The sequence below is a fragment of the Gadus morhua genome, chromosome 11 (genome assembly GCF_902167405.1).
Source record: "Gadus morhua chromosome 11, gadMor3.0, whole genome shotgun sequence".
Lineage (NCBI taxonomy): Eukaryota > Metazoa > Chordata > Actinopteri > Gadiformes > Gadidae > Gadus > Gadus morhua.
This window is the reverse complement of record NC_044058.1, coordinates 8,415,826-8,442,608: the sequence shown is the minus strand read 5'-3', so window position 1 is coordinate 8,442,608 and position 26,783 is coordinate 8,415,826. Positions and strand designations below refer to the sequence as shown.

General features: G+C 45.5%; 1 protein-coding gene across 8 annotated transcripts in view; it reads right to left on the bottom strand.

Moving 5' to 3' along the window:
- The window catches only part of arhgef1 (Rho guanine nucleotide exchange factor (GEF) 1), a 38,063-nt gene that overhangs the window by 7,866 nt on the left and 3,414 nt on the right, over nucleotides 1-26,783 (bottom strand). For 2 of the 8 annotated variants that reach the window (XM_030370347.1, XM_030370349.1), the window contains exons 2-21: nucleotides 17,243-17,329; nucleotides 16,784-16,897; nucleotides 14,422-14,520; nucleotides 13,342-13,384; nucleotides 12,794-12,899; nucleotides 11,615-11,755; nucleotides 9,714-9,743; nucleotides 8,530-8,641; nucleotides 8,204-8,279; nucleotides 7,312-7,341; nucleotides 6,560-6,763; nucleotides 5,912-6,050; nucleotides 4,592-4,603; nucleotides 3,720-3,887; nucleotides 2,838-3,022; nucleotides 2,232-2,378; nucleotides 1,924-2,006; nucleotides 1,203-1,328; nucleotides 546-660; nucleotides 111-211 (exon numbers count right to left, since the gene is read on the bottom strand). In XM_030370347.1, the coding sequence (XP_030226207.1) occupies nucleotides 111-211; nucleotides 546-660; nucleotides 1,203-1,328; nucleotides 1,924-2,006; nucleotides 2,232-2,378; nucleotides 2,838-3,022; nucleotides 3,720-3,887; nucleotides 4,592-4,603; nucleotides 5,912-6,050; nucleotides 6,560-6,763; nucleotides 7,312-7,341; nucleotides 8,204-8,279; nucleotides 8,530-8,641; nucleotides 9,714-9,743; nucleotides 11,615-11,755; nucleotides 12,794-12,899; nucleotides 13,342-13,384; nucleotides 14,422-14,520; nucleotides 16,784-16,897; nucleotides 17,243-17,293 (2,082 nt within the window). In that variant the 5' untranslated portion in view covers nucleotides 17,294-17,329. Of the gene's footprint in view, nucleotides 1-110; nucleotides 212-545; nucleotides 661-1,202; nucleotides 1,329-1,923; nucleotides 2,007-2,231; nucleotides 2,379-2,837; nucleotides 3,023-3,719; nucleotides 3,888-4,591; nucleotides 4,604-5,911; nucleotides 6,051-6,559; nucleotides 6,764-7,311; nucleotides 7,342-8,203; nucleotides 8,280-8,529; nucleotides 8,642-9,713; nucleotides 9,744-9,824; nucleotides 10,111-11,614; nucleotides 11,756-12,793; nucleotides 12,900-13,341; nucleotides 13,385-14,421; nucleotides 14,521-16,783; nucleotides 16,898-17,242; nucleotides 17,411-21,721; nucleotides 21,787-26,783 lie in introns of those variants that run through there. The other 6 variants (XM_030370344.1, XM_030370348.1, XM_030370345.1 and 3 more) reach the window with 6 other exon arrangements.

Below are 26,783 nucleotides of genomic sequence, written 5' to 3'. Positions count from 1 at the left end.
TGACCGAATGAGTTTACAACATGAGGAAACGTATAGTTGTCGACGGCTGAATGCCCAGTGAATCGCTGCTGCAAGGGCCGCCCCTCTGCGGGGTCGCCCGTGTTCCTCACCAGCAGGTTCTCCATGTACTTGACCTCGTCGTTGACGTGGTTGAGGATCTTCCTGCAGCACTCTGCACTCTGCAGGATCTTGTCCTTCTCCTCCTGGTCCTCTATGGAGAGAGACATAGGCGAGGGGAGGGGGTCCGGTAACTCGCTAAAAACATGGGGGATGCCGTCCCTCTGCGGTCGGTGTAGTGTACTGTATTTTAGTGTGTATACTGGGATAAGTCAGTTTACGGTCACGTCTTTCGGCCTGGTATTTGCAAAAAAGAGAATTCTGTCCATTATCAAAAGTCTTTCAGGAGGGTACACAGACATCGTCGCGCTTGTAGAGCGGGTATACAGTGTATACCGTCGTATTGCGTGGACTACACCCCGGTTCCAGGCCTGGTTTACACTGTTTCTGTTGTTAAAAGGAGCTGATTGGCTGACATGAGGCCGTACCGGTGCTCTTGGCAATGTTCTCCAGCAGCAGAGGGTACTTGGTCAGCCTCTGCATCTCGGTGGGGATGATGTCCTTCAGCTGCAGCCTGCGGCACTGGGGCTTGCTCTCCGCCTCCTGCGATCCACACACAGTAAACACACGCATCCCAGACCCTTTAAAAAGGCACCCACGTAACACGCATTAAACCAACCTCACATGAACGTTAAAAGATACATTAAACACACGTTACAGGCAGTTTAAAGGCACTCACTTTCACTTTTCACTCAATTACAGACACATAACACACATTATACAGACTCACTCCAGACACATTAAAAACACAGAGGCAAATATATATACCATGCATACCAGTACACCTTTGCAGTTATTAGAAGTTCTGTAATATCTCCATAAATATCATGTGCCATCAATAACAACACAATATCGGCTTATCACTAGAACATACTCAAGTGCGTTGATAAGAGAGTCCCAGCCTGAGCTTAGTGGATCCCTGAGAGTGTGCGTTGTGTGTGTGTGTGTGTGTGTGTGTGTGTGTGTGTGTGTGTGTGTGTGTGTGTGTGTGTGTGTGTGTGTGTGTGTGTGTGTGTGTGTGTGTGTGTGTGTGTGTGTGTGTGTGTGTGTGTGTGTGTGTGCAGCAGGTGCAACGTCTCCTGTACCAGGATGAAGGCATTGAAGCGGGCGTCTTTCTTCTGCCGGCTCTTGATCTGTTCTAGGGCCCAGGACTGGTGGCTGCAGAACCGGGCTGTCAGCTTCTGGAACCACTCCCCCTCCGGACCCCCGAACTACAGACAGGAGGCAGAGTTACCAGAGAGACCAGAGGTTTGGCTTGGATTGGGTGGGATAAGGAAATAAATCAGAAAGTACAAACAAATATAGAAAAATGCACAATTCTTTGGAAAGGTATTCACTGGTGAATCCATAACACATTCTAATGAGTGAAACAATCCCTCCCCCTTGAGGTCTTCATCTCTGATGCTAGTTTTATTGATTGTCGATTGGAATATCGTCTTCACCATTAGGCGGTTAAGCATGAAAAGCCAACAGGAGAATAAGAATACAAACTATGAGGAAATGATTTGCACCGAAACAACCAAAATAAAGTGTGCGAAAGACAGTTAAAGCAGCCTTTGAGTGTCCCAAAAACACTTGACTATTTGGGCCGTTATAGACTGGTAGCTATAAATAAATGATCATAAATAAATATAGATACATAGATTTAAAACCTACTGGTCCATAGCCACTACACTTCACTGTTCCAAATGCTACCCTGAGGTCCTGCCCCAGTATATGTGGATGGTACAGGGAAACAGTGCTTGTGTGAGGCTGCAGGAGCTGAAGGAACGTGAAGAGAGGAACAGAAGACACGTGGAGACTCACTCTGTTGAGCAGCGTGGCGCCGATGTTCTTCACGATGAACTCATCCTCCTCACGCAGCGCCTTCAGGTTCTCATGGAAGGTGTCTGTGTTCACACACACACACACACACACACACACACACACACACACACACACACACACACACACACACACACACACACACAATATCACAATCTTTAACTGAAACACCCTCAATGTTATTCCTTTGTCACAACTGCTATTGTATGTACTAACTATATAGTCATTTAGCAGATATCTCTATCCAAAGTGACTAATGAACACAGGGGGGGGGGCGGTGGAGTACTCACAGTGCATCTCCAAGATCTCCTCCAGGCTGGGGAAGATGGTGGCCAGCTCTGGGCCGGTGAGGATCTCCTCCCTCTCCAGGGGCTTGGAGAAGACCGTCTGGAGCACCGTCAGCATGCGGTAGTGAGCATGCTCAGTCGTATACAACTCTGAGTGTGTGTGTGTGCATGTGTATATTATATATATTTATACATGTACACACACAAATACACGGAGAGACAGAGAGAATAACAAAAGAGAAAAGGAGGTACAAGGGAGAGGGAAGGGGTGGGAGAGAGAACAAAAGGGAGGAGAGGAGAAATAGAGAGCGGTTAAGGGGAAGAAGACAGGTATTTACATTAAAAACCAAGATGGTTGGCCCTGATGTGTCAAACGTTTCTATGCTCTGATTGGTATTAGGTATATCCAATTGCGTCTTGAGGCATTTTGGTCTCGGCATGTTGATAACGCCTCTAGGAAATTGACAATGAACTGAGAGGTTCAAGGATATTAAGCATTAGCGGATTGGTCTGCTGATGTCAGGCTATCGTTTCCCATTTGGAATTAATAAATGACAGCGATGTACTTTGCGTTTGTACATTTTATTTGAACGTCCTCTCGCTCCCTACCGTTGATGACCTCCTGCCTCTTGGTCTCCTTCTTGCTGAGGTTAGCCAGGGCGTTGCGGTCGGCCAGCTCCCGCCAGTTAGCGGGGTCCTGCTCCAGCTCCACCAGACGTGGCTCCATCTCCTCCGGCTGGGGGGAGGGGCTGGGGGGGGTGGTGCCGTCCGGAAACTGGGGGGGCCCGTCCATACTAGCGCACCGCAAGGGAAAACATTCAACCAATGTTTGAAACTATGGTGTCGACACGCGTAACGATTGTGTGGCCGTCGACGCTTAGCCAACATGTCAATAATGACCTGAATCAATCCCAGACTGCTCCTTAGTTAACCAAAGGTCGACTACCATAATATAAACACCAAAGGGATTTGATCGAAAGATGGACGGTTTGTCTCTGTGCTGGTCAATAGTCAGTCGGCGTAAACAGACAGTGAAACAGTCCTACACACTTGTTGTTAAATGATCAAATGATCAACCTACCCGGCCTGTCCGTTAATTGAGTTTGAAATGAAAGCTTTAAACTGCACCAAACTGAAGCCTTAACAATTGCAGTTTGGCAAGAGCAAGAGAAAGATCAATGATGATCCTATGCAGAACAAATGTCAAGTCGATTGTGAGGCTGTCAACTTTTTCAACTTAGAGAAAACTGCAGTATCTTGAAAAACAAGGAAAAGGTACATTATATGTTCAGCAAATGTCAAATTGATGGTCAGGTTGCGAATCGTCAACCTTGTCCACCTTGCGATCTGACATATTTCACGTTGTCATTTCCTCTTTCTGATATCAATGCATTTGACATTTCAACAGGCTGGAGGAGAGTTCCCCAGTGCCTCCCTCTCTCTCTCTCTTTCTCTCTCTGTCTCAGAGGCTGTTGCCCGTGTCGGCCTTACAGGTGATGGGCCGATGGGTGTTGGGGTGTGAGCGAGAGAGGTGAGGCGCTCATGTTGGGAGGCTGGAGGTCCACGTCGCTACGGGAACGGGACTGTTTGCCCCGGGAGGAGCCGCGGCGCCGGGAGGAGTGGCGGTCCACACGGGCGCTCTCGCTGCGTGCCACTTTCCTACGGCGGCCGAGGAGGGAGGGAGGGAGGGAGGGAGGGAGGGAGGGAGGGAGGGGGGAGGAGAGAGTAGAAAATAAAGAAAGAGGAAATGGAGGCAAGGAGGGCCGACAGAACAGGATTGATGAAAGGTAAAGAAGAGATGAGAGGCAGGGGAAGGAAGGAACAGAACGACAGGAGGATGACGAGGAGAGGAAGCGTGAGAGGCACCAGGATGTCAAACAACAACCGAGGGAAGAGAAATAGTGGAAAAATTAAGGAAAGTAAAAATAGAATGGGGAAAGAAAATCCATCAGGAAGAGGAAGACAGAATGAAAGATGAGTTGGTATGCATGGATTATGACATGCACATTGTTTGGAAAATATGGATTCAACAGATATAAACCACACAAACATGAAATGTATCACTGAACCTTTCCCTGACAGTCTACATTAAGAAGACATCAGTGGAGACATTTTGTTCACGACTTTGTAGCGTCTATATTTTCAAATACCTACTCGAAACCTACTACAAATACTGACGACTACGTAAATTCTCCAGACACAACAATACAGCCACTCATGATCTCATAGCAACCTTACAATAGCACCAAGTGAATAATACTTAGCCATGCAGCGCGTGTGTGTGCGTGTGTGTGTGTCTGTGAGTGATCAGTGCGAGAAGAACCAAAGTGCGTCCATGCCACCGTCAAGGTGCGCTGACCCACCTTGTCTTCTGTCTGCAAAAACACGGGACATCAGAAAGTTACACAACCGAAAGGAAAGGATCCCGACTTCACACACCAAGCTAACATGAGTCCGACATGCCAGTGCACATTGCGATCTGCAGCCAACCGACTACAATGCTTAAAGCCCCTGGCGCGGCACGTGACTGACCACACACCCACTGTGGCGGTCGCCCAGACAAAAGGACCTGGGACAGGCCCTGGTGGTGCTGAACACACTGCTGCTTTTGCGCACACGAAAGCACATTGAACAGTTAGCCACAATAAAGACGTATGTCTCATTAGTCCTGCTAATCACTAATAGAAGATAGGCAAGGATAACATTTATTTGTTGTCGGATTCGTATCAGGCATTTTCACTTCTATTCAATATCATTATATACTTCCTAAAACTCTTGACTTAACAGTTGAAACTTAAAGAATATAAACCTATAAAATGCAGTATTTCTGCAAACCAGGCGATAAAACCACAGACAAAAAACATTATAATACTGAGGTTTAGATTTAAATGGAGCATTCCAATGTTCATTCATAGAATTCTGCACTTCCGTCTACAGGTCTTTAAAGCATTTCACAACCAGACAGATGACGCCAACAGGCAACAGACAAATGGCACAAAGCTCTATGGTAAGAGACATGGGAAGCACAACAGGACGCACACACTGAGACGCTTCGATGAAGAGGACAACACCGGAGGAAGAAGAGGAAATGTGGCATGCTGAAGAGAGGGAGGGAGGGAGGGAGGGAGGGAGGGAGAAGGAACTAGGGACCGGGAAGCCGAAGAGATGGAGGGGAAGGCTGTGCTCCCACGTGGCTAGGGTCTGTCTCCAAGGAGGGAGGCTCTCCAACGTCTCCAGGACCGCTGGCATTTCGTTGTTAGGTTGGTAGCAGGAGGCGAGACAACAGCTAGCACATGGCAATACAGCGCACTGGAGGAGTTTTACCACGCTCCCGCAGCATTTAGCACCAGGCACACACACGTTGCCATAGCTAGCGTTAGCCTTATAACTGGACTAAACCGTATCTTTGGCCCTAGTGTTACATTTACCCCTGGAACTGAACCCGCATCTTTACCCTAGCGTTAGCAACCTAAGCTCAAACTGATTGCATTACCCACCAGTTGCATCCTGGTCCATTCAGCAGTATCGTCTTGAGTAATGCAGTACTGTATATCGATTACACAGTATATCTATAATAATTTTTTCCCCATACACCCTTCTGATTTGCCTTAAAATGTTTTTTATGTAGTCAACAGCTAGAATCTCACTCTAGAAGTCTCCTTCTCTGGTCATTTGTCCCTCACCTTTCTTTCTCCATGTTTTCCTCTGTGGTGGTCTCACAGGGGGAGAAGGGCTCCCCAGTGGAGAGGCCCCCCAGACTGATTGGGGACACATCGCCCCCGTCACTGGAAGGCGGGGGTTCTAAGCGGTTGCTGGGTAGACCTGAAAAAGAGACAGTGAGAGTGAAGAATGATAAATACAATAATTAATGGATACAACTGCACTACTGATTCATAATGGTCGATATTAGACAGGTCTACTGTCAGTGTGTTCTTGTCATACTTGTTGCTCTGGCTTATGACCAGAGTGGCTATTTTAATAGCTTCTTTATTAATTGCTTTTCATATTATTAAGAATAAATGCTAAGAATGCACAAACTATCTGTGTATTTTGCATAGGTTAGATTATAATTGACTCATTGTAGGACATATCTTCAGAATACCTCCTTAAAATACATAGCTATAACCACAAACAACGAAATGTGTGGATCTGAAACCATGGAACTGAAATGTTGCATGTCTTTTTCCACATTGTCTCCACTTTTGGGTCACAAAGTGAATGCAGTTTAATTGTTTCACTAAATCAAAGAATTCAAGTCGATCAGTAGACGAGTCTCCCCCACCCAGGCGGGGGAGGGCTGTGGGTGATGAGAGAGAGAGAGAGGGACCCACCTTCGCTGTGGCCGTCTGGGCTGCTGGCGGTGCTGGAGCTGAGCCCTGAGCACTCGCTGATCTCCAGGGCGGGCTGGGAGGAGGAGGAGCCCCCCCCAACGGAGCAGGACTTCCTGCTGGGGAAGGGGAGGGGGAGGGGGTCCCCCCTGGGGGGCAGAAACTGGCTGTTCTTACGCTCCTGGGCTGCAGGCTTATCTTTATCCGCTATGAGGGAGGAGAGAGGGAGGTAAGGAGGAAGGAAAGGATGAAATGGAGGAAGAAAGAAAGGCAGAAAGATAGAAGGAAAGACAGAGAGACAGTCAGAAAGGGAGAGAAATACAGAGAGAGGGCACAATGGAGGCCTCAGTGACTTCATTCACAGGTACAGACAAGATGGTGAGAAAGAGGTAAGTAGGGGGAGTTTGAAGGAAACTGAGTTTGATGCAAACAGGGTTGCTGGGATGAAAACAGGCAGGTTAGTGAAGGTGGCACGGGAACATCCAAATCTTTGGGAAAGTAAATGTTTTGGGAGTGCTGTATGTGCGTGTCTCTATCGTCAGTTTCACCACATCACCCAACGAATCAAACACAATCCACCACAAAAAAAACTCAGAGGAAGGCGAGGGAGCTAGAGGAATCCCCCACCACACGAGCACCCCATTCTGTGCTCCTCTGATTTGGTTCATGCAGACATGCACAGCGGCTGATTAGTACGGGGGGACCGTTCTAGAGATCAGGTGCAAAGGGGGTAACATCTAGGGACGGTTTTGTACCTTCAGTTTCCGGCCTAGGTTTGACCTCGTCTGCAGGAGGAAAGAACGGAGGACAGACAGTTCTCATGTGGTCTCTGAACATGTCGTGTTTATGTATATCTATATATAGATATACATATACAGACAGCTCTGTCATGTTTGCCGTCAGTTCATACACACACACACTGTAATTCAAACAATGGCAACCCTATACAATTACAATAAGGGCATTTAGCAGACGCTTTTATCCAAAGTGACTTACATCGATTAATACACACATTGACACACCAACGGCAGAGTCAACCATGAAAGGCGACAGCCAGCTCGTCAGGAGCAGTTAGGGTCAAGTGTCTCGCTCCGGGACACATCAACACTCCATCAACACAATGTCTTGCAACCTTTCGGTTGCAAGACAACTGCTCTACCTCCTGAGCTAAGCCGACCCCCGACCCCCTATACACAGTGTAAGGGTCATAACTATTGGATCATTTTTAAATCGACTGTCATTGACTTGAGGGGAGAACTCATATGACCAACAGTACATTATTTCAGTCACCGCAATGTGAATTATTACTTCATAGACGCTAGAAATCTGAGAAAAAATGCCATAAAATAAAAATAACTCTACGCTTGCATGGCCAAAAAGGGGAAATTCTGATCCTCTGCTCTCCAGCTCAGTCTAAAGTATATATCAAATCAGACACGTATGAATGACCACCCTTATAGGTCTATCTATTGACTTTGTTGAGCTGAGCTTTGTTTCATCGTACTGCATGATAGTTATAAAATACAACACAAAAGATTTGCGTTTGGCTAAAGCTTCTATCTGAAGAAAAAAGGACGAAGCAGGAAGCTTCTGGGTGTGCTTTTGGATGGGAGTCTTTGAGGTCAACACTTATGAATAATGACGTACTGGAACCAGCGATCCAGCTGGGAATGCTAGGAAAACCCCCTCTGGGCTTCGTTTTGGTGGACTCGTCCTTCTTGTTCTGGGGAAGGGAGAAGCAGAAGAAGAGTTCAGTCTCTATACACAAGCTTTTTAAAGTAGAAGACCCCATACTCTACATACACAAACTTCTCAAAGAAAATACCCCTTGTGGGATGTTGGTCTGAGATCCATAACCAGAGAGACGAGTAACGACTGTAAACCGAAGGATCCTATAGGACATTTTGATCAAAATTTGATCAAATATGTAGACGTTCTAGGATCTTCTCGGATCAATGTAGGAATGCGCTGACCTTGCCCAGGGGCCTCCTGAAGAAGCCCCCCCTGGACTTCTTGCTGTCCACAGCCCTGCTCTTCACCCCGAGGTGCTTCAGGTACACGGCCACCGACGCAAAGATGGCTTGGCTACAGAGGAGATCAATGGAGGGAGGGAGAGAAGGGATAAAAAGGGAGGAGGAAGAAAAATACAATGTTCATTTCCACCAACATAATATCTAATTAAATAGTTGCCGCATATTTCTCTTGAGGAACAAGACCGAAACATCCTTCAGTTTTTATGGTTTTGGATATGTGAATTTCCTTATACCAATGCAGGAGTTATTAAAAAGCATTTAACAGAAAAGAGAGAATTCGGTAAAGTAAACACAAAACATAAGGGGCACGGTTCTAAACGAATCAACAGAAATTTGGAAAATACAGATGTTAGTTGTTTAGGATGATAGAAGAGTACTAGAGGACAAGAAGGTGTAGTAAAACAGTCGAAGAGGGGGATATAAGGGTTTTATATATATACAGATAGAGGAGAGGTGGAAGAGGGGAGGGGAGCGGGACCAACAGAGATAGGAGAGGAGGAGAGGAAGGTTTTAAAGACAAAAGGAGAGGAGGAGAGGAGGGAAGGGACTAACAGATAGAGACAAAGAGGAGGGGAGAGACCGACAGAGAGTGGAGAGGAGAGGAGAGGACGATCCGACAGACTGAGGAGAGGAGGGGAGGAGAGGAGCCACAGACAGAGGAGAGGATGGACACACAGTGAGACGATGGGAGGGTCTAACAGAAAGGAGAGGAGGCGAGGACAGAGTATTGAGTAGGCAAAGAAAAGGAAAGCTGTGGTGATGAGAGACAGAGAGAAAGGTGTTGGGTAAGATAATGTGGTGCGTAACGAAAGGATCTCCTCCTCCGAACAATATATCTTCACTACTTTTGCGTCAATTTCCTCGCTTTTTCCTCCAAAGACCATAATTGGTTTAGAGAGAAAAAGCAAACAAATAAACAAGCATATTTGTATAAGAATGTTCAAGTTTTGAGAAAACTTGATGAGCAGGTGTCATAGTGCAGGTTTAACATCGAGTGGTACACCGATTGTCATCAGGCAAGCATTATTGGAGAAAATAAATCATCACGCAGGCAACGCTTCATGCAAAAGGAATATATTATACAAATATACATGCCAATGATCAAACAGTGATCAAACACTCACCATCTGTCCTCATCCGCAACAATGTTTGCTCTGAAAGAATGAAGAGAAGCACAGTTTCAGAGGGCAGGAGTCATGAAAGGTCTCTTGTAGGCATCTTGAGAAGCCACTCACCTTTTTCCCCAGGCAAGTGGCATGTTTCCTTTCCCTTGCACGACAGAGTCTGAATTGTGTTTTCGGTCTATGGAATCTGAATCCACTAAGCTTTTGCTGATCCAACTCAAAATGTACTGTAGTATTTATGTGTTCAGAGCTGAGGCTATTGAACATATTCTAATGTTTGCACAGAAAGAGAGAATAAAAATCCTAGACGAGATTCAAATCAAAAGGCTTTGACATGCATTAAAAGCTGCACCAAAACTACAAAAGTAATGCAACTGCAATTTAAAAACAAAAATGCACAAAATTGAAATCTATAATTATTCACAGCCCTACAAAAGGCTTTCTAGAGTCAAATCAAATCAAACCAAGATTTGTGACAAAAGCAGTCATTCGGAGTAGTCTGCAAAGGCACATCCAGAGACACAGAGCTCCAGCACAGCGGAAACGATAATTTAACTGTTTTTTTTGTCTGATGCAACTCACAGGCAAGACAGAGGAAAAAAGGATCCTCGTGTTTTTCTAGGAAAATTAAAGGGTGGGAGGGGTTTCCCCGGGATTCCCCTAAATCATCCAATCAGAGACTCTTGTCTGTCGGGAGAGGCCAATGAGCAAGCTGCCAGCTGAGGTCACTATGTTGTGGGCGAGTGTTTATGGAGGGGGGGCGGGGGAGTTGTGGGTAGAAGGGAGGGGTGAGAGAGTGTGGGAGAGTGAAGGAACTGAAGGAGAAACAGAGAGCCGGTTGTCTGAGTGCACTGGTGGAATTAAACTGAACAGATCTTGTGTGTTCAGGGAGACAGTGGAATCTAACAGAGAGAGAGAGGGGGATAGAGAGTGGGTAATGGAACGAGTGTGAAGCTGTTTTTAGAGAGGGCTTTGATAAGCCCTCTCAGATGACTGCCTGAGCGTATCCGCGCTCCGAACCGTGTTCTTCTTTTATTCATATTTTCTTCACACCCTGGCCCTTCTCCACTGACCAGATGAAGGCTCTGCTCCCCTTTTCCTGTATCCTGCTTGTGTTTGTGCCTTGTATTTGATGCAGGAGATAGCAGGAATGTATTCTTGCCGCTGGGGTTCAACAGATAGATTAACTTCTCCCTCCCTTTCATGTATTATCCAGCATTCACTGGCGGTGTCTGGCCAGCATTGATAACACACAGGAGGACCTCTCTTCACCCCCCGCCCCCTCCCCCCCCCCCCCTCCCCTCTGTTGGGTTGGCACGGTGCCAGTCCGTCCTGCCAGCGTGGCAGTGCTGACTCCATCGTTTTTCCTTCCTCTTCCCTCTCTTCTCCTCATCAGCGTCAGCATCAGCATCATCCCTCAGCCAATGACCTTCTTCAGTGGCCGGGCCCAAGCTATTTCTGGTTGTCCAAGCTGTTTGCACATTTATCTCCATGAGAACAGGGGTGTTCAAACTATCAGTCACGGGCCAGTGTCCCAAATATTTGTGTCCGTTTGGTACAAAAAGCTGATTTCTTTGAAAATCAATATTGAGATTAAATATGAAACCTGAAGACCTCTTTACAGTTGTGATTAGCCGATGTAGTGATTGGCATTATAGGGATGAGCTTTCTTAATTATTTCTCAATGTTCTTTTTTGTTCGTATCTCTCTCCAAAGGTTTCATACTCGCCACACAACAACAATGGCACAGGCTGGCAAAGCGCAAGCATGACCATGATTACCCAAAGTGCCAAACGGTATTTTATGGATGGCCACAGAGTTGAGTTACGTTACCCTCCAAGGACACCTTGTCCTGGAGGTGACGCTGCGGTGGGGTGGTAGGGAAACTGGGGCAAACTTACTGGTTCTCTGCCATCTTGTCCAGCATGACCTCGGCCACGGACTTCTCCTTCATCTCCATGGGGATGCGGTCGGTGGGATAGTGGTTCTCCACATCCACCAACTCAGTCTCGTTGGCCGTCATTCCCATCATCCTCTTGCACCTGCAGATAGTGGAGGAGGAATAGGAGGAGGAGGGAGGGAGGGTTGAAAAGGATCAGGAGGACGAAGTGAAGGGAAGAGGAGTAAGAGGTGTGGAGGGAAGAGGATGAGGAGTGAGGAGGGAGGAGGAAGGGGAGGGAGGAGGAAGAGCAGAGAGAAGGAGGGAGCAGAGAAACAGCAACACAGGATGTGAGGCGTGTGGAGAAACCAAATGCCTGTACGGGTGTTAGTGTGCAAAAGGCGCGTGCACGTTTCATGTTTCCCCCGGTGCTATGATCTTCGATTAGCCGGAGCGAGTGAATGTAAAATGGGTTTGGGGCTCTGGGAGAGGTTGGAGTTCCCCTTGAGGGCCACACTTGCTAATCAGGCTTCTCCTGCTTATGTCAGGCGTGTCGATAACAGTTTGCCGTACCAACGTACTCGGGTAACGGACTTAAATATGCTGCTAAATATTTTACCTTTACAATGTCAATTTCTTCCTCTAATTGATTGGGGGTAGTTCCACTCTTTCCTATTTGTTGTGTCGGGCAGCTTGTTTTTACCTTCCTGCTTAGCGATGTCTTTTGCATGTCATTGAAATAACTCTAGATACTGATAATGGTATTAGCATTACATCTCATCTGTACAGGAATCAACTGGCAGATGAGAATCTATTGAAAATCCACCAGTTAGTGTATAATATTATGCCTGTTGAAGTTATCTGTTTATGATGTGCTTAATAGGAATTTACATTTTTTATAATGATGCAAGTAATGCTCCATGCATTTGATACAGGCACTACACTTTCTGAAAATTTTCGGAAATAAGAAGTCATTTTTTAATTTCAGGTTCAGGTTCTTGAAAGCTGGCCTGTCTCAAAGCCTAATCCTAGTCATTATGTAAATAGAACAAATAAGAAAAACATCAAAGGCAGTTTCCCCTCCACATTACAGTACATCTCCAGCTACATCCCAGCCAGGTAGAGAACATAAATAAACTTAGAAAGGTAATTTTAGTGTTTACTACTGAATAATTAAGAGCTTCTGCTGTGCTGTGCCTACCGGAAGTCTTCCAGCTGTTTGGCCACCTCTGCTTCCTGCTGGCTCTGCACCTCCTGGACATATCGCCGCTGGAGGTCCTCAGTGAGCAGCTCTGGACGGGTTCGGTCTGGGAGGGGGGGGGGGGGGGTGTAGAGGGGTGGAGATGGCTGGGTTATTTTCTCCTCTGTTGTGCAGATAGGAATTTCTTTTTGCCCGACTAAGCATTTTGGTATTAAGGTCTCATACACCTCATTTATGATATATGGGATCTGATTAGATCTGAAAATAGGGTAGCATATATTTAATTAAATGTATGTTTAACTCTGCAAGACTTGGCTTGCAGCTGATATGAAAGACAAAAAGATGAACAACAGAATAAAAAGATGGCAGTAGCCATAAATCATCAAAATAATACTATTTAAGACCCAAACGAACTGACCGGCTTTGTTCATGGTTGATTCTTATAGGAATACCGAATTTCACCACACAGAATTGTTTTACATCAAAATTGCCATTTTTTATCCCACTAAAATTTTAAACTTTTAAATGTATATTGCCTGATTACTTACCCAATTCATTAGAAACAGCAGCTGGAACTACCACTTTGAGAATCTGTGAAACAAGATGGTCACCTATTACAAATAGAATACAGTTCTACAGTATTCTACAATGTAGAACAGAGAGGAAATGCAGCTTGTGATTAACACAGCATGTAGCTACTATATATTGCCACAAGGGGTCACTTGAACACTAAAGAAGAAGGAATAATTTAAGAAAAACAATGAAAAACACCAAATCCATTTTAAGTTTGTATAATTGCGGGACTAATTCAGGGATGTAAGAGGATACTTTGATTAAAACAAAGGGGAGGTTAATAGTTCTGGATCAAATGGAACCAGAAGACAAAGTAAAACAGAACCTCCAGAGATACAGAGAGTGGACAGCTCTTCTTTAAGGGCATTCCCACGATCTCAACAGGAAGCCATGGGGTCAGGCACAAACAGAGAAGTCAACTCAGAAGAGATTAGTACAGTAAACACGTGACAAACACACAGAAACATGACAGAGTGACAGGCAGACAGGTGTGTAGAGAGAGACCCTGATTTCTGTGGATGAGACGTGTAATGCATACAGACGGACAGACAGACTGCACACAGCTTATAAAATGATTCAAACAAAGAAGGCAAACAAGAGAACACCTAGATACACACAGACAGGGTCAGGGGCACACCACCCACCCACACCCCCCCCCCCACACACACACACACACACAAAACCATGCATTCAAACTTCCAAACTAAAGCACAGCGATTTATTGAATTCATTTTGATTCTGCGGTGTGAAAGAATGCAATATCTATAAATTGCAGAGGCTTCCATGGGGGCGTTTTTTCAATTGATTTTTATATCGCAAAAAACAGCCGATGAATACAATTGTGAGGTAGAAGAAGCTTCTGGAGAAACAAACTTCTTTTACGCACTTAAGTTGAGAAATAAATCAAAGCAAAAAGAGAATCATTTCATTCATCGATCCATGGGGAGATTTCCTCCTCCAAGCCGCCACTGTAATCAGTTAAAACCAGCAAACTGAAATCATAATAACAACCACGATAAGCGTTGATGGGATTCTTCTAACAGTTCACTACTTACGGCCCCCTTGTCCAGGAAGTTGTTGTGGAACTCCACAAACTGCTTCTTGGTCTCCTTGGCACTGAGGTTCTTGAAGAGGTCTGCGTGAAGGTAGCACAGCTGAGAGGAAGGAAGGAAGGAAGGAAGGAAGGAAGGAAGGAAGGAAGGATGGAAGGAAGGGAGGGAGGTAAGAAGGAAGGACGGGAGGTAAGAAGGAAGGACGGGAGGTAAGAAGGAAGGACGGAAGGAAGGAAGGAAGGAAGGAAGGAAGGAAGGAAGGAAGGAAGGATGGAAGGAAGGGAGGGAGGTAAGAAGGAAGGACGGGAGGTAAGAAGGAAGGAAGGAAGGAAGGAAGGAAGGAAGGAAGGAAGGAAGGAAGGAAGGAAGGAAGGAAGGAAGGAAGAGAGAGAGGAAGAGAAGGTAGAGAGGAAGAAAAGGCAGAGGAAAGAACATGAAAAGAATGAGAAAGAAAGAAAAAAGGGAAAGAAACATGACAAACAGAAAGAAGGAATAAAACCAGAGGAAATCACATTAAAATCACATTGAACTTGAAATATGATGGTCAACATGTACACTATTTCATTTTTGCTTAAAGAGATGCGTTTGTGAGTTTTACATTGCAACGCTTAAGACACGCACAGATTCACAGCTATAGCAGCCACTGCAGAACGGGCGCTGATTCAACAACCAGCGCATGGTGGACTTTAATAAAACCCCATAAGCAATCAATAGACTAATGGACAAAGTGTACGGGGACATGAGGATGTATGATAGACACTACTGCAGGCCTATACGCTAATGTCATCAAGAGAGACGGAGCAGGAGGAGGAGGAGGAACTGGGAGGAGGGGAGGGGGAGGAAGGAGTGTGGGGTGGGGGTCTTTACCTGAGGTTTGTCAGTGTCTGCTGCATGCGATGCAGAGAGGAGGAAGAATGCTAACGTCAATCACAAACAAGTACACGTGCGTACTCACACACTCAAGGCATGCTTAACTGTTATTTCGAGACCCACAAAAAAAAAAAACACGTGCATTTACATGTTCTGGGGCAAGAGAGCAGCTCTTGGGGGAAAAATAAACCACACTCAATCTATGATCACACGCTAGGAACCAGCAGCGCGGTCTTCATTGAGGACTTTAATGAAGTGCAGGGGACGATTGCAGGAGTGTCTTAGGCAAGGTACTCACATAGTTGAACCATTGAAATAGATGGTTCAAATAGATGGCCCTGTGCACACTGAGTGTGCACAGGGCCGGGCCACGAGGAGCGGTGGAGCCGCACACGCAGTCATGCACAGGATGCCGTTTAGAAAACGCCCATCTCTTTGGTGACTTTCATTTTGACATGCAACATCACACGATGTGCGTTTCTTATTTCCGTGTGTGTGTGTGTGTGTGTGTGTGTGTGTGTGTGTGTGTGTGTGTGTGTGTGTGTGTGTGTGTGTGTGTGTGTGTGTGTGTGTGTGTGTGTGTGTGCACTCTCACACACACACCATTGCTGCATTATCATTCTTTCCGTTTTGGGTTGCCGTGTGTGTTGAAGAACACATTGTCATGGCCACACATTTAGGCCCCGTTCACACGAAGCCGAAACGGGCGAAACCGTTACGGTTTCGATCTATCCGGTTTCAAAGTATCTCCGTAAAGACGAAGCCAAGCGAAACCGGGTAGATCTGTAGAAACGCTGTAGTACACATTCCAGGCCCATAAGGGGCGCCTCTTCTGGTACAGAAATCCAGAAGAAATGAAATAAGAAGAAGAGGCGAGCATGCGCATAAAGGCTGCCCTTATGCGCATGCTCGCATGTGATTTCTGAGACTCCGCGGGCTTAAGAGCCATTGGCTAGAAGGTCGAGGGGTGGGGCGATGACGTCATGGTTTGCGGTTTCAGTCGGTTTCAGGCGTACACACGAATCCAAAACGAAACCGGGTAGATTTGAAACCACCTCCGAGGGTGGTTCCAGAAGTTTGCGGTTTCGGTCAGCGGATTCGCCGGCTTCGTGTGTACAGAAGGCCGAACCGTACAAGACCTTTGCGGTTTCGCCATGAAATCGGCTTCGTGTGAACGGGGCCTTACACTCAACAAAACACAATAGGGAGGAAACAATACACTCTATTACTACTGTGTATTACACAGTAGTATTAGGAAAACACAGTTGTAGTAGCACAGAGTTGTAGTAATACAACACAGTATTAGTGGTAATACACAGTTGTAGTAGCACAGAGTTGTAGTAATACAACACAGTATTAGTGGTAATACACAGTTGTAGTAGCACAGAGTTGTAGTAATACAACACAGTACTAGTGGTAATACACAGTTGTAGTAGCACAGAGTTGTAGTAATTCAACACATTTCACAGTAGGGGGTTCACCCAGTGTCTCTCACCAGGGCTGCACAGTCAAACTGCAGGATGACGTGATGCAGGAAGACCAGCAGGTGCGTGGGCCGAGCCTTCAGCTTTTCTATGCAGTTGAAATGAGGGCACTGGCTGTCCGGCACCTGGAGAACGACAGACACAGAGAGATGGTGGTATGGAAGAAGAGATACAGACAGAAGGTTGGGAGGGATATACAGAGGAAGGGAGGGGCACGAAGAGAGACAGAAAGAGAGGGAGAAGATGAGAGACACTCACAGACAGACAGAATGAGACAAGGAGACAGACACACAGATGGGGAGAAAGAAAGGAGGAGAGAAACACACAGACGGGCATTAAGGGACAAGGAGAGCGAGACAGAGAGGGAGGAGACAGAAAGACCAAGCAGGAAATGGGACAGAAGAAATACAGGTCCCAGTTGACCAAGACTCGGCTTCAATGGCCTTTGATAACTATGAAGATACACTCACTTCGTTCAGGTCATTCTCAAAGTCCTCGTCTTCGGCCCCGATGATGCTCATGGCTGGGTTTGAGTTGAGGGCCCCAAACACACCCCGCTGGGAGGAGGAGAACAAGACAATAAGGACGAGCAGTCGGGAATATAATGTACTCTCCCTCTCTGATGTTATGGACTCCCGCTGTGCAAAGAGAAACACAAAGGCACAGACAGACAGACAGACATAGTGAGAAAGAGAGCTTCAGGAAAAGCTCTGAAAATGAATCTGAAAATTCGGTTGTTGTGCCGAATGGGAGAAACATGCCCTATATTTCTGAAGACCTTCACATATAATTTATTTCACCTGGTCCAGACAATAGTGGCCGGCAAAACCCAGAGTTGGAATGCGTGAGTGGACGGAAAACCATTATCAGGCATAGTGGGAACGGAGACAGAGACAGAGATTTAGATTGAGGATGGTTGCTTGCAGGGCTACAGGCTGCCAAGCCATCCTCAAACTAACACAGGGACACACATTTTATCTATATGTGAAATGCAGAAGTCCCGCCTTGCAGGTAGTTTTGCACCCCATATTAGCTCGCATTATTGTATTCAAATGTTTTGGTTAGTGAGCAGTAGGCCTCAGCGAACTGAGACGTTTTGGAATGTAACCGAATGTTTTTCCTTAATTTATGATTCCCTGTCAGACTTTGGCTCGAAAAGGTACGGCTGAACTGAAGCCATTGAAACCAGCAATGTTTACAGCTGCTCACGACTCGAGTGAGATTGCTGACATGTGCTAAGCACTTGACCAATCACAACAGAGTCGGTCAGCTGACCAATCAGAGTAGACTGAATTATTCGGGGACGGGGGCCTTACAGAGGCAGTTAAAACCGTAGATTTTGTAAAGAGGGCGACAGCGGTTCTACAACCATGAAAATTTAATAATATGACCCGGTAAAAAGAAGCGGTAAGAGATGATACCAGTGAGCCCCCCGCTCACCCTTTTAGTTCCTTGGAAAAACACACACGCACAACCCCCATCACACACTAAAACACACACCCTCGTCGTTTTGAAATGCATCAGACTAAAAGAGCCGCCACCGAGAAATACACACTAGGACACACGCACTTGCCATCTCCTCTATACTGACACAATATGTCAGGACATAAATAATTACTATTTGTAAAGCGAATGAAGAAGAGGGGTGTACATGCGTTTTATAGAATATCAGACAGAGAGTGATAGATAGAGAGAAGTGGTCACTTAAAGGAGCCTTTTGTAATTGGGTGTATTTGTAGGGTTTTGGTCAGAGCCCGGATCACTAATACCCCTTTCATAACATTATTTATCCATTCTGGGGAGAGGAAAATAATCCGCTAGTGTGGAGGTTTCATCGTATTCAAAGTACTGACTCAATATTATAGGGTTTGTTTTGTGGATTTAAGATTATAAAGCACATTTTACACTAAACAAACGTATTATCACCATTGGTTTCTTTATCCGTTTTTGCGCCCTTTATCAAAATGGCAGACATGTACTTCTAGATAAAACTTGGTGTAATGGCGGGAATGGTCACCATGCGGAAGTGTTGAATACAACAGCCGCCCCCACCTTATATACACAACACTGATGTTTTCTGGAGATTAGCGCTCCGAGTTCACGCTTTGCTTTTAATCATGCAGTATCACTGCCCCCATATCAACTGTTGGGGCCTTATCGCTGGGCCGCCACACTGTCTTACAATGTGTGCTCTGTCGTCTGTACTGTAGCAGACCCATTAATCGGCCGTCTGCCTGCGGTCAATGGGAGCCCACTCCACACAACACAACAATTATTCCACCACCACTTTGCATTTGAGGTTGGGTTGTACTTCTGACGATCCGATGAGATGGTTGGTGGGCTCTTAAATTAATGGAAACTAATGGAAAGAATGGGAAGGGTTTGAAATCTAAAGAATCTTATAGTCTTATAGAATTCCTCTGAATTGTAAAGCTAGGATCAAGTAGCACCATTAAACACAATGCCCTGATGACAAGTACAGCTGTTTGTGTCTGTATCCTCGGACTATACGTCTGTGTGTACTCGTTCATGCGGGCCCGCTTGAACGAGCACAGTGGCCTTAACAGAGCCTCTGCGTGTGTGTGTCGTTAAAGTGAAGGCCTCTGGTGGACAAACTCTTAGCAGGTCAAGGTGAGGAGTTAGAATTGGAAAAAAGAAACGTGAGAATGTGTCAGTGATACAGATAGGTGGACAGGGATCGCCTGTGAGAAAATGACACACACACACACACAAAGAGAGAGAGATAAACAGAGATTGAGATAAAGAGAGTGAAAGATACAGAGAGAGAGAGAGAATGTGTCCATTCATGGCCATCCAGTAGGCTGGTGTTTGTGTGTGTGGGGGGGTTGGTTGGGGGTTGTGTTGTTGTGGTGACATGTGTGGGAGGGGGGTTAGCATAACAGGGGCAGATGGGCCTACTGGGGCTGTGAATGCATGTCCACATGTAGGAACCACCAACAAACACATACACAAACACGCATGCCGACCCTTTAACACATACAGAGTGCCCAGGGCCTTCGGACGGCGTAACCCAACTCAGACCCAACAACCCAGAACCACAGATTGAAATACTGTCATGTTACAGTAGTTTGACCAGCAACAACATTTACAATACAAACTGTTACGTTGCAGTAGGTTGACCAGCACCAACATGTACAAACTGTTATGTTACAGTAGGTTGAACAACACCAACATTAACAAACTTATGTCACAGTAGGTTGACCAGCACCAAGATGAATAAACTGTTATGTTACAGTAGGTTGACCAGCACCAAGATGAATAAACTGTTATGTTACAGTAGGTTGACCAGCACCAACATGTACAAACTGTTATGTTACAGTAGGTTGAACAGCACCAACATTAACTAACTTATGTTACAGTAGGTTGACCAGCACCAACATGTACAAACTGTTTTGTTACAGTAGGTTTACCAGCACCAACATGTTCAAACTGTTATTTGTAAATGAAACACCCCGATGACCCATGCAGTTTGCTGGTGGAAAGACAAAATCTCTTTTCAAGTCTTGTTTTGTATCGAAACAAAAACTCTTAAAGATGCTGCTGATAAAACGCAGTGAGCTCTGAATCACATCTTATATCTGCACTGTGTAATATTTCCACCGCAGCTTATTTGAAATAAAGTGGATCTAAAGAAATACCCAGGACTTTTTTTGGTCCCTAAATCAATTTGGGCTGCAGAGAATTGTTCAACCAGTAGTAATGTGGTCTGCGTTGGAAAAGTTTCAGGGCAGACAAGTATGGCTGCCATTATGGGTGATTCCATCAGATTCTATTGAAATGGGATTCAGGTGGCGTGCAGTTATGTCTCTGTTGTTATCAGGGCAGAAGTGCTAGTAGCACTCAAGCACGCCCATTAAGCTTCAAACGGGCCGGGTTAGCTAATTACAGTCTGGCTCATTACGGTTACTGAGAGGTTACATAAAAGGGGAGGGTCAGTCCCAGACAAGGAAGGAAAGAGGGGGCTTGAAAGTTGTTCGCCAAGGGCTACACAACATTCAATCAGATTGTAAGGTGTCGGTCTTGGGAGGGGGTAGGACTCCCCTCTCTCCAGAAAGACAAATGGACCCTTCCGGGCCCAGAATACAGGGATGGTGTGAGGAATGTTCACTTTAACAACAACAACCTGTTCCTCGGGTCTGTTCCCCCCACTTAACCCATTGTGCATCGCGGATGAAAATGCACGGTTAGTGGCTGTCTTAGAAGGAAAGGCACCGGGCAACCAGGGATCACGGAGGCCTGCCGGGGAGAGAGTGGTTCAGGGAGGACGAGTGGACTGTGCTGCTTTGGAAACGTGTACAGAAGTGCAGAATGCTGTTCTGGAGTTCCTTAGAGTGGGCAGCTGTGTGCCTCACCCCTTTTACCCTCCCCTCTCTCCTCTCCTCCCTCCCATCACATTCCAGCACTAACTAAGTGTCAGATGGCATCAATCTAATGATAGCCATCAAGAGAGCTCGCTGTGTGTTTGTGTGTGTTCCTGTGAATTGATTGAAAGAAAGTATGCGCTAGAGGCGGGGGCTTGGCCTTAAGGAGGTTTGGGAGTACCCATGGATGAGTGTGTGTGTGTTTGTGTGTGTGTCAGAGAGAACATTAGAGAGTATTCTATAGACAACTGGACTTTATGACCACATTCCCCTTTCTCTGCTGGGCCGGGTTCCAATACTGTAAGTGACGGTGCATGGGCAATACAAACCACCTGTTTCAGCCGGCCTTGTTCCCTTTCCCTTTGGCGAAACACGACCATACACTACATTTCATTTTTCCACCAGATCAGTGAGAGTTTGGACCCCCATGCCAGTAATAACCCTCCTCACACCCCCGTTTCACCAGCTGTTTATGGTTAAACACCCACCAACAGAGGAAAAAACCGGCAAGTCAAAAGAGCCCATGAAGGAGATTAGTAGTTTCAAGTGGCCAAGTGATGACCTCACCGCTTCGTGGGCATCTTCCCAGTCCATGCCGTGATTGGAGGGGTCTGCACCTGTCAATCAAACTCCTGAAAGGATATCATAGTGACTGACAATGATGAATATGCAATTGGTTAGGCAAGCAGGCACGGCCTTCCCACAGTGCATTATCACCGTTTAAAAACACCATCTTATCAACACTGTTTCAAACCACAATTTGACACAATTGTCAGCAGAAAATGAGTCCAGATGACAATTCCCCAGTCTGTACACAATAAGGACTCGCACCAAAAGCAGAGGCATTGTGGATGTAACGAATAAGGTTCAGCTGATCCTACATTGTTCTGTACATGACCCATTACTTCATTGTATACGCATCATTTACCGGTTTGCTTGCATTACACGCTGACAAAAAAAGCCTTAACATTGTCCTATATAGGTCACTACTCTCAGAACAGGACCCTGAAATAGACAGCTAATAGCCGCAGCCAGCTGTATTTACACTGCTGTTTATTGCCCTCTCATCAGCCCTTCATTACCAGCACCTGGGGGGGGGTTCTCTGGGGTCCTGCAAGCTGCAACCCCCTGACGGCTGCCCCTGAAAACCGCCAGAACAAAACGAAACAAAAAGAGGACTGAAGCAGGAGGTGCAGAATGGGAGGCAGGAAGTGGGTGTAATTTCCTCAGGAAGCTATCAAAGTAATTTCCTTTTTGACCTATCTGCAAAAGTTAAATAGACGCTAGATTGAACAAAGAAAGACGGGGGGACGAGAAAAGAGGGATAAAGGATAGAGGAACTGCAAAATGCAGCAGGTCTACCAAGGCGGAAGATGAATAGTACGTGAAATCCCCTCCCTCCATCTTAAAGTTCATCAATGCACTGAAATAAGGAAGGAATCACCTAGAGCCCAACCTCTGTGAAACTAGACCAGAGAGGAAGGAGAAGAATGAGTAGTTATTGTTGCTGTGGTCATCAAATGTCATACAACTGCCTCAGGGTTCCTACATGTCGTCCAACTACATAACTGCCCACTTTCAACAAACTCTAATTCACGGCACATTACGGTTGTCTCAGCAGCCTCTCTCGGATATACTACGTTGACCCTCCCATCTGAGTTCTATAGAAGGGGAAGCAGAAACCAAACGAGGGGACATGCAGTAGCAGGAAATTAAGAAAAGGGCAGATGCGGTGCAAAGGAGGAACACAAAAAGATAGCGAATGGAAACTCTGCTGCATGCAACAAACACACAGAAAGAGTGTGAGAAGAGATCACAGGACAAATAATACCCCCCCCCCCCCAATCACACACACAACCAAATGGACAGAAGCGAACAGAACAGATCATAATATGCGTGTGTAAAATATCACAGCTACCTCAGGACAATAATGGATAATCGTTGGCAGCCACCCGATAACTAACCACTCGGTATGAACTAGCTAGGAAGAACCACCTTAAACACCCATTAGTCTCATTAGCAACTTTAGGAAGCCCAGTCACCCAGCCGTATGCCTCAATATCCTCTTCAGCAATGCTAATGATCAGCCTCTCAGATGTTTGAAAAGGATTGTTACTTTGACAGGTGAATAGTCAGATAGATCGAGGCAGAGCAACTAAAGCTATATCAAACCATCGTTATAAAATTGCACTTGAAAAATGTATTGCAATCTTACAAGATATTTGTGTGAGAATACCAGTAAGGAAAAAGAAAAATATGCATTCACATTATTATCATCATTACCACTACATAATCTATGTTCCCAGCCTAGCCTAACAGACAGTTGGCTTACAGTTTGTCCTCGCTAGCAGCCAACAGTAGCACAAACTGTTGAAAATGTCTACCAACGTCACCCATCATTTGAAAGATCAATTTTATTTAAGAAAGGCATCAGATTCACTATGCTTGGAAGGGGAATATATCATGTCAGGAACGTCCAAAATGGCCTGATTGTCCTGTTCAATGTTAATTGCTACAGGACAAGGACGGGGCAGGTTGTTCTGTATTATTCACAGCTAATCTGTGGGTTCAAGATGGCTTCCTTGAAATTCCAGACCAGACTTGAGAGCAGTTAAACCCAGTTAATTCTGAAGGAACATAGAAGAAAGGCAGAAACTATCGAAGAGCCAAGAACAGTTAATAAAACTAGAGGAAGAGAGATTTGTGGGATACTGTGAGCTAGAGAGAGGGTGAAAATGCGCAGCTCTAGCTTAGGTTTTTCCTCTCCATCTTCTCTACCACATCCTCTTGAGCGGATGAACGGAACGCTATTGTTCCGTTCATCCGCTCAGTCCTATTCACTCTCTTTTTCCCTTCTTTAACTTCACTTTCCATCCATCTTTACCGCTCTCTTCTGTTTATACCTTCAACATAACATGAGCGGCTGTTGTAAGATCTCCCTCTAAACAGCGAGAACCTTAATGGAGGGAGCATATTAGGGGCATTTAACAATCATTGTGTAGTTGCTAAAATAAGATTATACCTAGTAAAGAAAGGCAAACAACAACCTCTTTCTGAGGTCTCTACTCTGCGCATCTGCTTCTGGGATGCCAGTGGTCAAATCCATTTACGTTTTGTATGCTCCCATTCCCAGAGCATTTTCATACTTTTCCAAAAAATGTCACATATACTTGGAATTTATTTTTCCATTTGGTTTATTCCTTGGTGTTTCCCTTAACTGATTCCTGTACATTCAACATGACACTGCGCTGCTGCCCAGCCCCCCCCACCCCACACACAAACCCCCTTTACCAGTCCCACCACCCCTCCCTCGTTATCAGCCAATCCCCCTCCCCCCTTACCAACCCAACCACCCCAATGTCAGAGCATCTGCATCCATTCCAGCCCCTTTGCCAACATCACCAGACTACAAAACGCTTTGTTTTTCTCGACAATATCTAAAATGACAAGTTAGGAACCCCCTTCTCCACATGATTACCAAGGGCCAATCAACAAGGCCCAGCCTCTCCCCAGGGCTCTTACGGGGTGTGCCACAACCCCAATGCCCTACTTTTCTCCTTCTCTCTCTTTCGCTTTCAGGCGTTAAATGCCAATCCTAGCGCCAAATGGCTTATCTTCACCCTCCCCCCTCTCTCCCTGCACATCCCACCATATCTTTCCTCACCCCCTCCCCCTGTCCTGATGCAGAGGTCATAGACTTCATGGAAATATTTGATAGGCCAGCACACATGGACTGGCAGCTCATAGCCAACCTTCAGCTTTGCTTGACTGCTTCAGAGTGCGAGTGCGCATATGTGTGTGTGTGTGTGTGTGTGTGTGTGTGTGTGTGTGTGTGTGTGTGTGTGTGTGTGTGTGTGTGTGTGTGTGATTGCTCAAGCCAAACACTGAGGGCTTTATTAGCGGTTGGGACAAGCAGCACAGTATTTCATTCATTCTGAAGTATAGGTGATCGCATATGTTGTCCAGAGTCCATTGAGGGGGGACTTCAAGGAACCAATGGGCCACGTAAATCTGGCCTGCTATGCTCTGTAGAAGCCGTTTGACCTGGATTCTGGCATCCCTTTGGCGTTTACAGGATCTGCCATCTCTTTGCACATGATGGCCAATACAAAACTCAGAACACTCAATAAAAAAGGCTCTTATGGCAGGGTAACACAATATTGCTGATGCTACCGACTCCGCCCCATCCTTTACAGCCCGCTACCGTTGCCTATGCTGACCTGAAGGTACCCGTAGGAACTTACTAAATGATGTCATGGGCTACATTACCACATAGAGTAGCCAACTGTCAAGTTTTATCAATTTTATTTAATTATTTAGTGTGTAAAACTTAAGTATGACAGTGATTACAATTGTGTGTAGAATTCAGTGCCATCTAGCCAAACTGATTCGGCAGAAATGGAATATCGTATTATTTTAGCATGTTGTAATTAGTATATGATGTTTCTGTTACCTTAGAATGAGAATTATTATATCTACACAGGGAGCCAGTCTGTCATGTGCCCAGTCTGATTTGCTGGATGCTTTTTAAGAGGCAGCAAAGAGACGGAACGCAATGGAACAAATAACTGTTGCCAGACAGAGGGGGGCTGCCCTTCTTCTCCTGCGCTGTAGGCGGGCAAGGAGAAGACGAAGGGTTTGGGTGCACCCCATCAATGAACGGAGACAAGAACAGGGGGTATGCCACAATCTGGTCCAGGAGCTCCATGCAGATCCTGAGAGGCACGCCAATATTTCCATTCGCCACTAAGTGTGCAATGGCAGAACCATATGGTGCAGCCTATATGATGACTTATAATCTAGTTATTATCCCTCTCTGGTATACTCTTTTGCATATGCATATATATATATATATATATATATATATATATATATATATATATATACTTTTTTTTTATCCCTCGGGATAAATACAGTGATGTTATTGCTGTCCTGGATTCAGTAGCCAGTGTATTTTATTTGAGTGCTCGAGACACTTAATGTTATTTTTCCTTAAATCCAGAGAGACAGTTAATACATGATCTGATACCAGAGAGACAGTTAATACATGACAATGCATTTTTGAGCTTTGCCTGTGTTTTCTTTTACTTAAGTACTTTTACTTACTTACTTACTTTTACTTACTTTTACTTACTATTTTATTGTATGAGAATGTTTCTATGTGAAGCACTTTGAGTCTGCTTCAACCATGAAAAGTGCTACATAAATGAAGTTGCCTTGCCTTGCCTTAATACTACATAGTGACCCTTTCAGAGTTCAGATCCAGTGTACCTCTGTTGGGTTTTCTATGTGGATGGCATTTTAGCAGATAAGATGTATGAAATACATTTGCATGTTTAAGCTTCACCTACGAGCACATCACTGGTCAGTCCACGCTATATTCGACATGCCCCCCTCCCCCCAACACACACACACACACACACACACACTTAGACACACACCTACACCAACTCAACATGGGTAAACACCATTTCTACAACTTTAGCCTCGCTTATCCTTTTTTTCCATCCAGACCACTGGAATGAAAGAGCTCATTCTCTCCCTCTCTCTACTGCTCTCTCTCGGTCTCTCTCCCTCTTTATTTCTCCAGCTGTCCGTCTGAGTCACACTTCGGGCAGAATCAGACAGC